The sequence below is a fragment of the Dipodomys merriami genome, unplaced genomic scaffold, assembly GCF_024711535.1.
Source record: "Dipodomys merriami isolate MVZ:Mamm:240054 unplaced genomic scaffold, mDipMer1.0.p SCAF_3, whole genome shotgun sequence".
NCBI classification, from domain to species: Eukaryota; Metazoa; Chordata; class Mammalia; order Rodentia; family Heteromyidae; genus Dipodomys; species Dipodomys merriami.
In genome coordinates, this window is record NW_027204492.1 from 49570170 (window position 1) to 49583839 (window position 13670).

At 38.3% G+C, this 13670-nt stretch overlaps 1 protein-coding gene across 1 annotated transcript; it reads right to left on the minus strand.

The window, feature by feature from the left end:
- Positions 1-1870: 1870 nt before the first annotated feature.
- Positions 1871-12007, minus strand: LOC138839463 (synaptonemal complex protein 3-like). Its single transcript, XM_070039035.1, has 7 exons — positions 11887-12007; positions 11282-11348; positions 11081-11115; positions 8938-9052; positions 7737-7836; positions 5708-5806; positions 1871-2074 (listed from the first exon to the last, which is right to left on the minus strand). The coding sequence occupies exons 1-7, from the start codon at positions 11975-11977 to the stop codon at positions 1985-1987; spliced, it is 597 nt and encodes a 198-aa protein (XP_069895136.1). The 5' UTR covers positions 11978-12007; the 3' UTR covers positions 1871-1984.
- Positions 12008-13670: the final 1663 nt, after the last annotated feature.

Here is a 13670-nt window from a genome sequence, read left to right on the forward strand (position 1 = left end):
ATTTGTCTTTTTTAAATTTAATTTTATTGTCAAGGTGATGTACAGAGGGATTACAGTTATACTTGATATGAAAACACTGGGCCTTATGTATGCTAGATATGCATACCTTTTGAGGCACAATCCAAAGCCATGGCTTTGTATGTTGATTTATAAATGCTTGTTGTGCTATCTTTGCCTGGGCTGACCTAGAAATCTTAATCCTTTTGTCTTTAGAACCTTGGGTAGCATCAATTACATGTGAATACTAGCAGTACTCTCCAAAAAGATAAGGGAACAAGGTTGGAATTGCAGGAGTTCCACAAACTGTCAAAGCTCCCAGTGTCAAAGTCCCATTTCCTCTACCATATATCTCTTCTGTCCCCTTATCCCAAAGAATCAAAAAGAAAAGGATGTTGCCCCATTTGCATTTGATGATACTGAGATAGACCAGTACCTGGTCAGTACCTGGCCACAATCTCTTCTGCCTATAGCTCTTCCTTCAGGCCTACTCATTTATTAGTCTGTTTCAACCTCACAAGTACAGGAGCTGCAGCCCACATTGGGTAACCTCTTTATCCATGTTCCTGACAATTGTGAGGCAGCACATGTATGAACCATAGGTGACAAGATGTCTCTGTGTTCTGCTCTTATAGAGGACATCATGAGAAGAAGGCATCATTCCCCATTGAACTAAGGTCATTACCAGAATCTGGGAGGCTATATTGGTAATATTTGCATTTCCAACACTGGTTGGGAGAAGCTCCAGGCTAGGTGCTTTCTTTGATATAGGTAGAAGGAAAATGTTTCTTGTAGCTGTTGAGTATCCAAATGGTCAAGCAAGTGTAGTTAGATGGCGGTTTAAAGTTCAGCATATGAGAATGTACACCATAGTATGGAAAGTGAAATCCCCTTTCCTTTGTAACATAAATCTACCTCTACTATTATCACCAAATATAACCTGAATCCCCTGTCCTCTCCTTCTCCATTTCATCATCGCAGACTATAATAACTCAAAGTTTCATCCAAAGGCAGTTTCCCCTGTTTTCTTAAAATATAAGCACACAAGATTGTGTTGCAGTAACAGATAATCTTTTTGTAAGTCATGAGTTTGTGATAATGAAAGCATTTATAAGATTAACCCTAAATTTCAGATGGAATGGTCATAGTGCCATCTATAATAAACACTAAACAATCAAAATAAAACCTGTGAAAAGAGAATTCTGTAAAACCAAGGCCAACAAATGCAAACATTACACCAAATGAAAATGCAATAGATGGAGGAGGTTACCCTAGTTTTGTCTTATTGAGCCTTTCACTTCCACTTCAAATGGTGCCACAAAACATGCCTCCTGTGGGACCAGAAGATAAACAAGTGGATTTCCTACAATAGGTGGAACGTTTGATTCTCTATATGTATGCCAAAGTATTCAGCCAAGGGTGGGGACAGTAACAAAGTTTCTTCAATATCTTTCTGTCACCAAAAGGAACCTTGTGTCTGCAGGATATTTTGATGGTAAATGAAGAGAAATAGGTGGTGTCCTGTAGCTATACCTGGCCCATCATCTGCTGAGATAGTGCCCTAGTATGCTCCTCTTCTTCCATGTCAGCATCTATCCTGGGGCTTCTACAGAATTCAGTCCAAAGGTAGCTAACTAGAAAAGCCTCTGTACCTATTGTACAGGAATGTGAGATGAGGACTCTGACTCCCACAATGGTTGTCAGGTTTCACATTAAAATCTAGTCTACTGAACTCATTGTCACTACATAAATGGTGAAGTATACTTTAAGAGAGAGGAAATTCTTATTAATTAATTGAAGCAAAAGCACACTTTAAGAGAAAAGGAAATTTTATTAATTCTGTCAAGTAAATTAAGCAGTGTACATTGTTACTTCATGAAATAAGGACAGTCATACTCCAAGGTGAGGACAAACTCAGGAAAATGAGTTTCTGATGAACATGAGGAAGCAGGGCTTATATCAACTTGGTAATCTTCAGGCTCTTATTTCATTTGTCATCATTGGCCTCCAGAGTTGTGCTTGTTTCTTCCCCGAGTTCCATACTCATGTAGTCAGTAAGACAAGCAAAGAAAGTTTCCTGGAAAAATAAAGACCTTGATTTCCCTCACATAAGAAAAAGTTTGGGGTAAAAAAGTCATAGAGGGCAAAAAGGACAAATGTCTTCTTCAAACTTGCTTATCTGAAAGAATGCTGCTCTGTGTATCAAGTTATTCACTGGACTGAAACCACATTTGTAAGCATATTACAATAGGCATATTGTTCCCAAGATATGGTCTGACACTAACATATTTCTCACTTCTCATTCTACCTGGCAAGGTGATAGGTCTCGCAATTGGTATGCCATTCCTCTCCATGAGGAATTAGATGTATCTTCCATTCTCTGGTTACACAGAAAAAAATAATACTGAATTTCCTGTTCTTCTGGCAATTGCATGTGAAACTGAATGGCTTGAATTGTTCTACACTCTCTACGCCCCTTACTGTGCTATGTTTAACTGCAAGTAGTAGTGCCAGAACAAAATGGCAAGAAACTGCTACTTAACAGTCCGCAATTGGTAGCTGTTGGTGGCCGTGATGCCAGGATGAACACTAGGGCTCATTTCTAGCACATCACTTCACGGTGTTGAACATTTGTGGTTTGTTTTACCAATAGAATCATCCTTACCACCAGTTTCCATTACAAGAGAAGAAATGTTATATGAGTATATAAGTATATACTTATATAAGTTATACAAGATATATGAGTATAATGGATTTTCATTCCATAAAGAATGGAATGACTAATCAATCCTTAGGTTTCACTTTTAAGCATACGAAACTTAAGAGTATCCAGTGTCAATTCTACTTGGAAGAAACCATTTTTTCTCTTTATAAATAGTTATTAGACACAAACAAACTTATTGTCATGATAAATATCTAGCTCTTGAAAGTTCCAGAATGTTTTGTAAGAAAGAACAAGTTTTCATTTCATTTTAAAAATAGGAAATGATCTACATTCCAAAAGTATAAACATTAAAATGTAGTGATGCAAGTAATTAATTCCAAACCTAAATATTCTGTATATTACGTGAAGATTGAAATACTCCTAAGTCATCAAGTAAATTGCAGATTCAGTTCACTCACACCTATAATCCTAGCTACTAAGGAACTTGAGATATGAGAATATTGGTGGACAGGAATGAACATCCCTAACATACTCATCTCTATGTATTCGCTAAAAAGCTGGAATTTAGGATGTGGCTCAAGTTGTAAAGCGCTAGCTTTGAGCAAAAAAGCTCAGGGCCAGTGTCCAGGTCCTGAAATCAAGCCCTAGGGCTGACATTTCAAAAGTGAAAAAGTATGTTTATTACTTCAAAAAATGAACTTTACAACTTTGGTGGGTGGGGGAGGATTAGGTGGGGGGGCGGGGGGAGGCTGGGAAGGGATGTGAAGGGTAAACAAAGGAGGAGGCTGCAATGCTTGATAAGAAATGTACTCATTATCTTGCCCATGTAATTGTAACCCCGCTGTACAGTATGTTCACAATAAAAAATAAAAGAGAAAAAGAAAAACTTAAAAGAAAAAGAACTGAGTGATTAGGAAAATTTTTTCCATCACAAGAAAAACAAAGCTTGGTTTTATTAGCATAGGTTGGGATGATGAACTGTCAAAGTGAACTAGAACTGAGAAGAAGTAAAGATGACATAATTAGGAAATACAAATATAAAATTTCAAAATATGGGGTATTTAGTTGGTTACCTGGCTCAGAGCTAAAGGTCCTGCTTAGAATGAAAATCTGGCTTTAATCCCCAACATTGTAAAACTAGCAAACATGACCAATTGGTCTAAGAGACCAATTATTATCATAAAGTCAATGTAACATATCTTCCCTAGAGGGAGTAAAATCATCTGAAGGTAGTCCAAGTCATTGAACATGTACTGTGTACTTGTTTGAGGCCAAATTGGGCTTTCATCTCTGGGCCTTATAATTACTAAGACAGTACTCTGTAACTGTGACCTCATTTCCAGGCCTTTTTTCTTTAGGTATTTTTCAGAAGATTGCCCCCTAAATCAGGAAGGATTAGACAGTGATTATCACACTTAAGTTTTCCATATGGCTCTACTACAAATAATAAAAGCCATACCATATCTTCATTGAGATGGGATATGAGTAAATTTTCACTTGATTTTCTCTAAATGTGACCATGATGAACTGTACCTCCCTACAGTTGAGACCTTCGGCATTAAACACTGGTCTTGTATCTACTATTCAAAAAAGATATACTATAGATTTTGTAACGTTTAAGAGCTAAGTACTATAGAGAAAAGAGTAAATATATGCTCTCTTCCAACATTTGGTTACAAAAGTGAGTATTTCAAATCTTCTAAGACAAAATTTATGCAGATTAAAACCTAGTAGTTTGAAATTCCAACATTTGGTTACAAAAGTGAGTATTTCAAATCTTCTAAGACAAAATTTATGCAGATTAAAACCTAGTAGTTTGAAAAAAAGATTACAATGAGTAAAGAAAATAAGATGAAAGAATTCCTGGAAAGAGCATCAGAAAATCACAGGAGCAAGTGATGACATCAGAGAAAGCCTTTTACCAAGGGGTGGGATCCATATACCAAATAGAGCTTTCGAAGGAGTGACTTTGGTTGGATGGGTGCAACTGTTACAATATGGGCAAGAAGTGACTGAGGACTTTATAAGAGGGAAGGTTTATGTGCAAGGACATCATACTGAATGTACATAAAAGGAGAGATTATAGAAGAGAAACCTCAGCTAAATCTTATAGCTCAGGCAAGTAAGATGCTTTTCCTTAACTGATACAGCAACAGTGTTAGAATAAAGACAGCAATTGAAAAACCCCTACAGGGGTGAGAATAACAGTCTCCTGATAACTGGATTAGAAGACTAATACAACGCAAGACTCTACAAAATAGTAGTTTTTACCTTAGCATTGTTTAGTACTGACATTGAGGAAAAAACTCTCTCTTAAAACTGCACTTTAATTAGTGAATGTTTCTCATGGAAGATAACATCCACACATATGGTACGCATAAGTAATTAAAGTGAATATTTTCTTTGGTAGTGTTTAGTGTGTATCAAATATTAAGGAAAGGCAGGATGTCTACTGTTGAACTAGCTTGCATTGAAACAGTATATTGCAAGATAAGTAACTGCACAACAGCACCATGAAGTCGTCTCCGTGTCTCTGAACACTTCATAAAATGCACATATGACAGCCAATAAGTCTCAATGCACAAACTGTTAGTCTTTGGCTAGCCTTTTTGTTCTTGACATGTCATGTAATAGCAAGTAACCATAAAAAGCACTTTTTGGAATACCAGGAAATACTAAGGGAGTACACAATGTGCCCAACTCCTGTTTTACTCTATTAATAAATTTAGAACATGGATTGTGAAACAAATGACTATGCCTCTTCTGTTTATATTCATTGCCCTCAGGATATCTCTTTCCTGGGGAAATACAGCTAATTACCAAGGTTTGCTTTGAATAATACCAACTACAGTGAATGCTTTCTAAACTGAAAATGCATTTATTATTATTTTAAACAGAATCAGTGCTGCCTTTTGTAACTTGTTGATGAATGTCAAATATGCTATGGCAATATGTAAACACAACTTTGGAAAATGAACATTTTTTTCTGTGGTGTATCTACAGAAAGCCTTACAAAATGTTGTGCTACCAAATATAATAACTGACCTTGAAGTTCTGGTCATACACCTTTTCCAAGGCTTCTATTTTCTGGATGTGAACACGTATAGATTGTTGGAAAGTGTCTTCTTGCTTTTGATACAGAGTCTGCAAGAAAAAAGTAGATGTAATAATTAGAAAATGATTTTGGAGGGTCCAGTCGTGGGGGGCCTGAACTCTGGGCCTGGGCACTGTCCCGCAGCTCTTCAGCTCAAGGCTAGCGCTCTACCACTTGAGCCACAACGCCACTTCCGGCTTTTTTCTTTTTGCTTATGTGGTGCTGAGGAATCAAACCTAGGGCCTCATGCATGCAAGGCAAGCGCTCTACCACTGACCCACCTTCCTAGCCCCTAGAAAATAATTAATGCTGACAAACTATTATGCCACATTTAGCACAATAATTTGAATTCATGTAATATATTAAATCTGTGACAACCTTTAAATAATTTACTTTTCCCAGTATCATGGAAAATTATATAATAATCCTGCCTTGGATTCCTTAAACACAAATGCATCCTTCTTAACAAAATTCACAATATATCATAATTTTTAAGTATATAAAAATCCACACATCCAAGCCAGGTACCTGTGGCTTATGGCTGTAAGCCTAGCTACTCAAGAGGTTGAGATATAAGGCTCACAGTTCAAAGCTAGGCTGGGAAGGAAGTCCCAATGAATGACTAAAAAGCCAAAAGTGGAGCAATGGCTCATGTGATAGAACACTAGTCTTGAGCAAAAAGGCTCAGGATTACTATCCAGGCCCTGAGTTCTAGCAGCAAGACTAGCATGGAAACTCTCCCTCTCTCTCCTCTCTCTCTCTCTCTCTCTCTCTCTCTCTCTCTCTCTCTCTCTCTCTCTCTCTCTCTCTCTCTCTCTCTCACACACACACACACACACACACACATTGGATGCTGGATTTTCTGATCCTCCAAGTATGACTGGAACATACTGGTCACTTGTTAACTATTCAGTCTCTTACATAGCCACCAAACATGTTCTTCATTCCTAATTCCTAACAACTTCACTATATGAACTAAACTACTACTAGCAAAGCCTCCTTAAGAATCATATGTGATACAACATTCAGAGGCAATTTGCACATATTTGTTAGACAGTACCTCATTTGATTCAAAAACAAATGTGATAAGGTAAATAATCTTGTCATGTCACTTTTAATTGAGAAGGAAGTAGAGGAACGGAAGTAAGCAAATATCCCTTTCATTCTACCATTAGCTACTGTGAACTGAAAGCAAATAGTGGGATCATGTGCCATGGGACTGTGGTCTATGTGCTATAGTATTCCTCTATTTCCTTCAACATGAACCCTGAATGCATTTAGTCAGAGGCTACCCTTCTCAGTGCTACAGCTCAGCATGTCTCAGGATGTAGTATTCCTAGATGGAATTCTTTTCAATGCTCATCACTCTATCCTCACATCCTCAGGCTTAAATACCAGCAACAAATACATGATCATTACATGTACACATTACATACTCTGTCTCCTCTTCCTCTGTTCAAGCCACATGCTCTAGAGTTGTGAGTGTAATTCAAGTTACAAAGTATTTGCAAAGCAAGCATGAGGCCATATATCCAAAAAATTCTGTGTGCATCCCCAGTATACAAGAAAAATAGACATCTGACCTAAAGCCACACAAGTCTAAATTTTTATCTGCTGTAGCCATGCTACAGTCAACATCCTTATATCATCACCATAGGTTAGACTGAGCTTAGAATTTATACTTAACCAGGTCATATTCCAATGACTGCCACTGCAAACTATGTGTTCCCTGCTCCTCTGCTCTAATGGTAGCATTTGCTCTGAGTTCTTTCTTACTTCTAACCAAGTGTGAATCTGTTATCATACTAAATACACAGAAGCAACAAGAAGGGTATGACCAGTATCACATCACCTTATGTACAGCCTGAATTTCTCCATCTAGACTCATGTTCTCAAACTTCCCACCTGAATGTTAGTGTGAATTTTGTTAAATGGGGCTAATGGAGAGTAGTGGAGTAGAAATCTAAGCAGGATACCAACAGCCAGATTTTCTCCTTCTTCCTTCATATCATTCAACCGCATTTTTGACAGTAGCAAAACAGTCACCATCTCCTGAGTATCTTTTCCAAAAAGATTCATCCTGTGGAAGACAAAAATTAAAAAATACAGTGAATTTAAATAACAACAGAGAAATTTAAACACATTCAAAGGTCAGTTGATTTTTATATGGTTTTCAATTTCAATAGCGGATGGGAAATAAGAAAATAAAATCAAATAATGAATGTTCTTACCTGGCTGAGAGAAAAGTTATCTGAAATGTCTTAGTTCTAGAAAACTCAAGGAGAATGGTCACAAAAATATTTTAGCAATAATTCTTTTTTCTTTTTTACTTTTCTGGTTTATGGATTCAATGTGGATGCTATACATTTTTTGCACAGTATTCATTTATTAATATGATTATTCTTCCATACTATTGTTATACAAGATTTCTGCAGAGAATTTCTTTGTACCAAAATTTGTGTAACAGCATATTGTATAGCACAAATGATGCTAAACTGCACTTTGTGAATTTATACATTATCACTAAGTGTAATTTCTCTTTTCCAAATCATGGAAATACAATATACTACAGGTCTAATGGTCTAACTCATTTAACTTCAGAGCAGCAAAGTCATTTGTGAAATGGGAACCAATCCCTTTGTTGTAAGCAAATTTAAGTGCAATTTGAAAGGTCACAGATGCTTTTTGGACTTCCAGCAAATGCAGCTGATCTTAAGATACAGGAGGAAAAGAATTGTTTTTTGTAGAAAACTCAAGTCAGGACCAAGACTGTATACTACTGTCATTGCAGCTATGTGGGAGCAGAGATTGCAGGATCAAAACATCGGGGGCCTATAGATTAGGGATAGAACATTTCATAAAAGAAGGGGTCATAGGGAAGCATATTAGTGATCCTAATATGCAGCAGACATAATAAGGGTTTCATAGTCTGAAGCAGGCAGTGGGTATAATGTAATAACATACCTACAAAGTAAAGTAAAACAATCAAAGTTTTGGTGCTGCTGCTCAAGTTTATTACCCTCAGCCTCACTAACACTAGGTATTGAGTATAAACCCACTACCCACAAAAACTAAAAACATTCCAAGAATAATCCAGCTAGTATATTTTAAAATGGTAGTGTATACTCAGAATTAGCTACAATGTTACAAAGGATATGGCTCAAAACCTTCACAAACTCACCTGCGTTCATGCTGCCCTTGAAGCATATGGTCCCATTTTTTCTGGATGTTTTTGAAAGTCGCACTGACTTTCATTTTCAAACTTCTCTTTGTGAGAAGCTTCTTCCTAATATCCTCTGCATTAAAAATATATTCTTATTAGCATCTACTGTCAAGACAGTAGTGGTAAGGAACATCTGCCCAGCTCTATTGTCAGGAAAACATAGGCATAATTTACCAAAATAAAATTATTTCCTTCCTCTATTTTAGCAAAAGTTTTTCATGGCTGAAAACATCATTGTGAAGTATTAATATTTATTTTTAATATTTTAGATGTAGAATGTAGCTAAGGAAGAATATAATTTTATTTACCAAAATTTACAAAGTGGTTCACAAAGGCAGTCTTAATTTCTCTATTACAAACATTTACAAAGGATAATGTTTTATTTGGAGATTGAATTCAGGGCTTGAGTGCTGACCCAAGTTTTCCCAAGCTGGTAGGTGTAAAATCTGCCCTAGGCCATGCATGCCCTGGCCTCCCCACCTCCTGCATAAGTCTCTGTTCAGTATAGGCATCACCTAGGTAACTGGTACACCTGGAAGCAGTCACCTCTTCCTCCTCCGAGGTCACATCCTGGGCAGCCACCTTGTCATGCATCTGATAGAACCATGGAAGGATCCCAGGCCCTGAGGTTACATCCGTATCCTGTGTGGCCACACCACACTTTCTCCCTGCCCCTGGCCTGGATAAGTCCTGGCCGGGGGGTGGGTCACCCCTTGTAGCCTAGGTAGCTCCACCATGCATTGTGGGGCAGCAGTTCGGTAATAATAAAACTTCTCTTCCTGCCTGAATACCACGTAATGTTCTCTTTATCAGCTACCTAATTAAACCCATCTATTTAATTTACTTAACAGTAGGCTGCTGCTCTACCATTTGAACCATATCTTCAATTCTGGCATTTTGCTGCTTAATTAGGTAAGATTCTCATGGCCTTCTCTATCCAAGATTTCGGCAAAACATGGTCCTCAGATTTCATCTACCTGAGTAGCTAGGATAAAAGACATGAGCTACTGAAGCATAATACAAAGCCTGATTTTAATCAAATATATAAAATATACACAACTTGTTGGCATATGCAGAAAAGAATATTAATGTACGGCTTTATGTAAAATCCCAAACTATTCAATTTACAAAGTTCTCCAAAAGCACACAGGTAATTGCATGAGGTGAAAATGAAACCACATAACTTTGGAGTATGTATGGGGATTGGAGAGATGGGGCAGAATGAACAGGGGACACTGATCATGATGCATTGTATTCGTAATCTGATTTGTTTAATTAAAATACCGTAATACAATTATTCTGACAACAAAAATAATAAATTAAAATGAAAATGCATGTTCTCAGAGACTTGAAAATAATTTCACTATTAGTCAAAAGGTATTTAGGTCAAATTAAAGATAATAGAGAAAGTAGTAAGTATTCTCACAAGCCATTTGTAAGTGTTGATCATATATGACAAAAATCTAACTACTCTCTAAGTCTCTGTTCACAAATTAATATTTAAGACAAGTCTTTTTTTTTTTTTTTTTTTGGCGGTTGTGGGGCTTGAACTCTGGGCCTGGGTGCTGTCCCTCAGCTCTTCAGCTCAAGGCGAGCGCTCTACCACTTGAGCTACAGCGCCACTTCCGGTTTTCTGGTGGTTTATTGGAGATAGGAGTCTCATGGTCTCTCCTGCCCGGGCTGGCTTTGAACCACGATCCTCAGATCTCAGCCTCCTGAGTAGCTAGGATTACAGGCGTGAGCCACCGGCGCCCGGCTTTTAAGACAAGTCTTGCAATTTGTATATGTAATTGCAAGTTTAGCTTTGCTTTGATTCTGCTCTTATAAGAATCACGTTTGACTATGGTTGACTTCAGTTCTCCACTACATATGTTATAATTAGAAGAAAAGTAGGAGGAGCTGTTTGAAAGTATTAAGTTTGTATTGCCCTGCCTTAAACAGAAAAAGAAATGAGAGAAACTTAGAAAACACTTCTATATCACCTTGCTTATGATAACCAGGTTTTATGTGCACTTTTGTAGGACAAAAGTAAATACTTTTAGTATAAAAATTCTTTGGTTTAAAACAAGTTTTTTGAAATGTAATGTATCCTTAAACGTACCTTGAAACTTCACAAACATATTCTTCAATTCAATTCTGTGGGGAAATCACATGATACTTTTAATTCAATGGAAAGGAAACATCATGCTTATTTGGAGGAATGTTTAATGACAAGTGGCTTCCATAGAAAAGATTAGATGAGCAGAAGTTGGGTACTTTGCAGTATTTTATCAGCAAGCACAAGTCTCTTGAAACATATTACCTCAATTCATCTTCTGGTGTAAAGAAAGAGTCAAAGTCACCACAGCTTTGAAATGCTGGATTGTTTGCTGCAATGAAAAGAAAAAGAAGGTAAACAATTTCAATGTAAGTGTTTTTTTCTGATCAAATCCCCTGCAGTAATGTATTCAATAAAGAGTATTTTGGATTATTTTATGTCCAAGTTGGTCAAAACAAACATGTGTGGATTGAATCATACAGGTCACACACAATTAAGCCAGCATGTGGAATAGTTTGTCTAGCAAGCTTTACACAGGAGAATTGAGTTTGATTCTTGTGTGTTCTCTTGTGCTTATGAGACATGTTGTAAGGCCTGTACAGATCCAGAAAGCTGCCTCAGAATTCCTATTGATCTGTCCAGAACCAGGATAGTAACATTACTCCTTAAATACCACAAACACCATGTGCCAGAGAAACAATATCCAGCATTTAGAAAGACTGAAAATCCCATATAACAATAAAGTCCAAGACTAGAATACAGCATGTATTGCACAGGTCAGGATAGTACACAGACTCTGCTCTGGGGCAGCTATGGCCTTACATAATAAGGTAGCTAATAAACCCAGAACTTGACATTACATGATTTACCTGGATTCTGAGGGGAACAGCTTGCCATATGCTGAACTGATTCAGAGACCTTGGACTCTTCTTTTTGATGCTTGCTTGGCTTGTGTGCCATGGCTGTGACTTCCTATGTTACCCACAATGGACTCCTAAAGCTTGGAAATACAGAGTTACAATAAAGAAACTAGGGAGAAAGAAACAAGATTCATTTAAAAGCCATCTTTTGTGCCAGGGTTATACTAGCTAGCACAAAGAAGCAGGACTCAGGGAGTGAGAGGTACCTTTGATCATATCTTGTCTAATGTTTCTGATTGTCAGCTCCTGTAGTTGTGTGTGACCAACATAGCTCAATCTCATTGTGCTATGCTGTCTGGTCTTTGTCTTCCCCACCAGGAGAACAAGTCCTGGTCCTGAACCTCAGTCACAGAGTGACCCAGTGCTGCTGGATCACAGGAAAGGAGGCACCATGGTCCACAAAAATCCATATACACACCACCACCACCACCAGCTATGCAGCTCTCGGCCAAGTCCAGTGGGAATAAACACCTCAGTACGGCTGAGCTGTGGCTTTGCCCTGCTGAGGGGCAGAAACAGAATCCCCACCCACATCCCCATTCTAAGCTCAAACCCACTCAGAAACTTCCAGAAACTGGGGGCCCTCCACTTCGACTAAGACTCGGGTTTCACCTTAGGAACCTTGGCCTGAGCTAGGCCCAGGTGAGAGTTCTCCGGTCACCCTCTCACAAACAAGGGCTGCCGTTCCAGAACCCTTCCCTTGTTCCCCATACTTGCCGGAGCCAAACCATTCCTGCTTTCCCACACCCCTTACCGTGTAGAGTAGACTCCTAATTGCCCCTGTCCAATTTCCACCCAGCTCCTTAAACTGCGCCACTCACCTCACAAATGTTGTCGACGGAATGGCCCAAAATGGCCGTTACACTGCACACGGCCCCACTATCCTCTTACTGATTGGCTGGCACTAGGCACATGCGCATCATGGATCAGAACGCTAAAACCACGTGTCATTCTTACAATTCCTTGGCCTGGCCACAGGTGACCATGAATACCAACCATGGAGAAACCATCAAAACCTCATCTTATTCACAAAGCACAACTACACAGGTCCTGGCACTTCGTCTTGGCTTCTTCCATTCCCCACTTCACAGGAGAGGACAATCGTACAATCCATCTCTTGTTCCTTCTTTGACTTCTAAGATATCTCCTTCCATATGCCTTCAGGTTACAATAAACCTCCCTCAGCCATTCACAGATTCCTGGTGTCCTGATAGTAGCACATTTACATTAATATCAAGTTGGTCATGTTCCACCTAACTTCTGACCTGGACTGCGACGGACCAGGACCAGCTTGGCTGGAGCACTGGGACCGACAGGACAAGGATCTCAGGATACATGGGCAAGGAGTCGGCAAAGTGACAGACACAGACTCAAAAGAGTTGCATCTGAATGTATATTAAGGAGAACTAAGTTTTTTATACAGTGTGTTATTGTGACATAGATTCTTTGTTTATTTAAGCACATAATCAGTTTTTAAGAAAAGCAAAGCATTAATGGGTTACATGAAAATTGGTGTCTATCCCACCAACAGTTTAAGCTAAGTGGTGCAAAACAAGTCTAGCAGATTGTTTAATACAATGCATCATCTATTCAGCCTTTTTATGTTTAGTAATTAACAAACCTAAGACAGGGCTGTACTTATATTGTACGCTTTTTGTTTTTTCCATATATTTTCAAGTCCCTTTGGAACCATCCTAAAAATCACTCCCAGGTTGAGTCGGGCATTCTCAGTT

Bases quoted from the DNA above. Each gene is read 5' to 3' on its own strand.
- LOC138839463 (XM_070039035.1), bottom strand. From the start codon at position 11,977: ATGGCACACAAGCCAAGCAAGCATCAAAAAGAAGAGTCCAAGGTCTCT. The intron at 9,053-11,080 runs GTACGTTTAAGG...TTTTTAATGCAG, and splicing joins TATGTTTGTGAAGTTTCAAG to AGGATATTAGGAAGAAGCTT. The intron at 5,807-7,736 runs GTTGGTATCCTG...TTTTTCTTGCAG, and splicing joins AAGAAGGAGAAAATCTGGCT to ACTCTGTATCAAAAGCAAGA.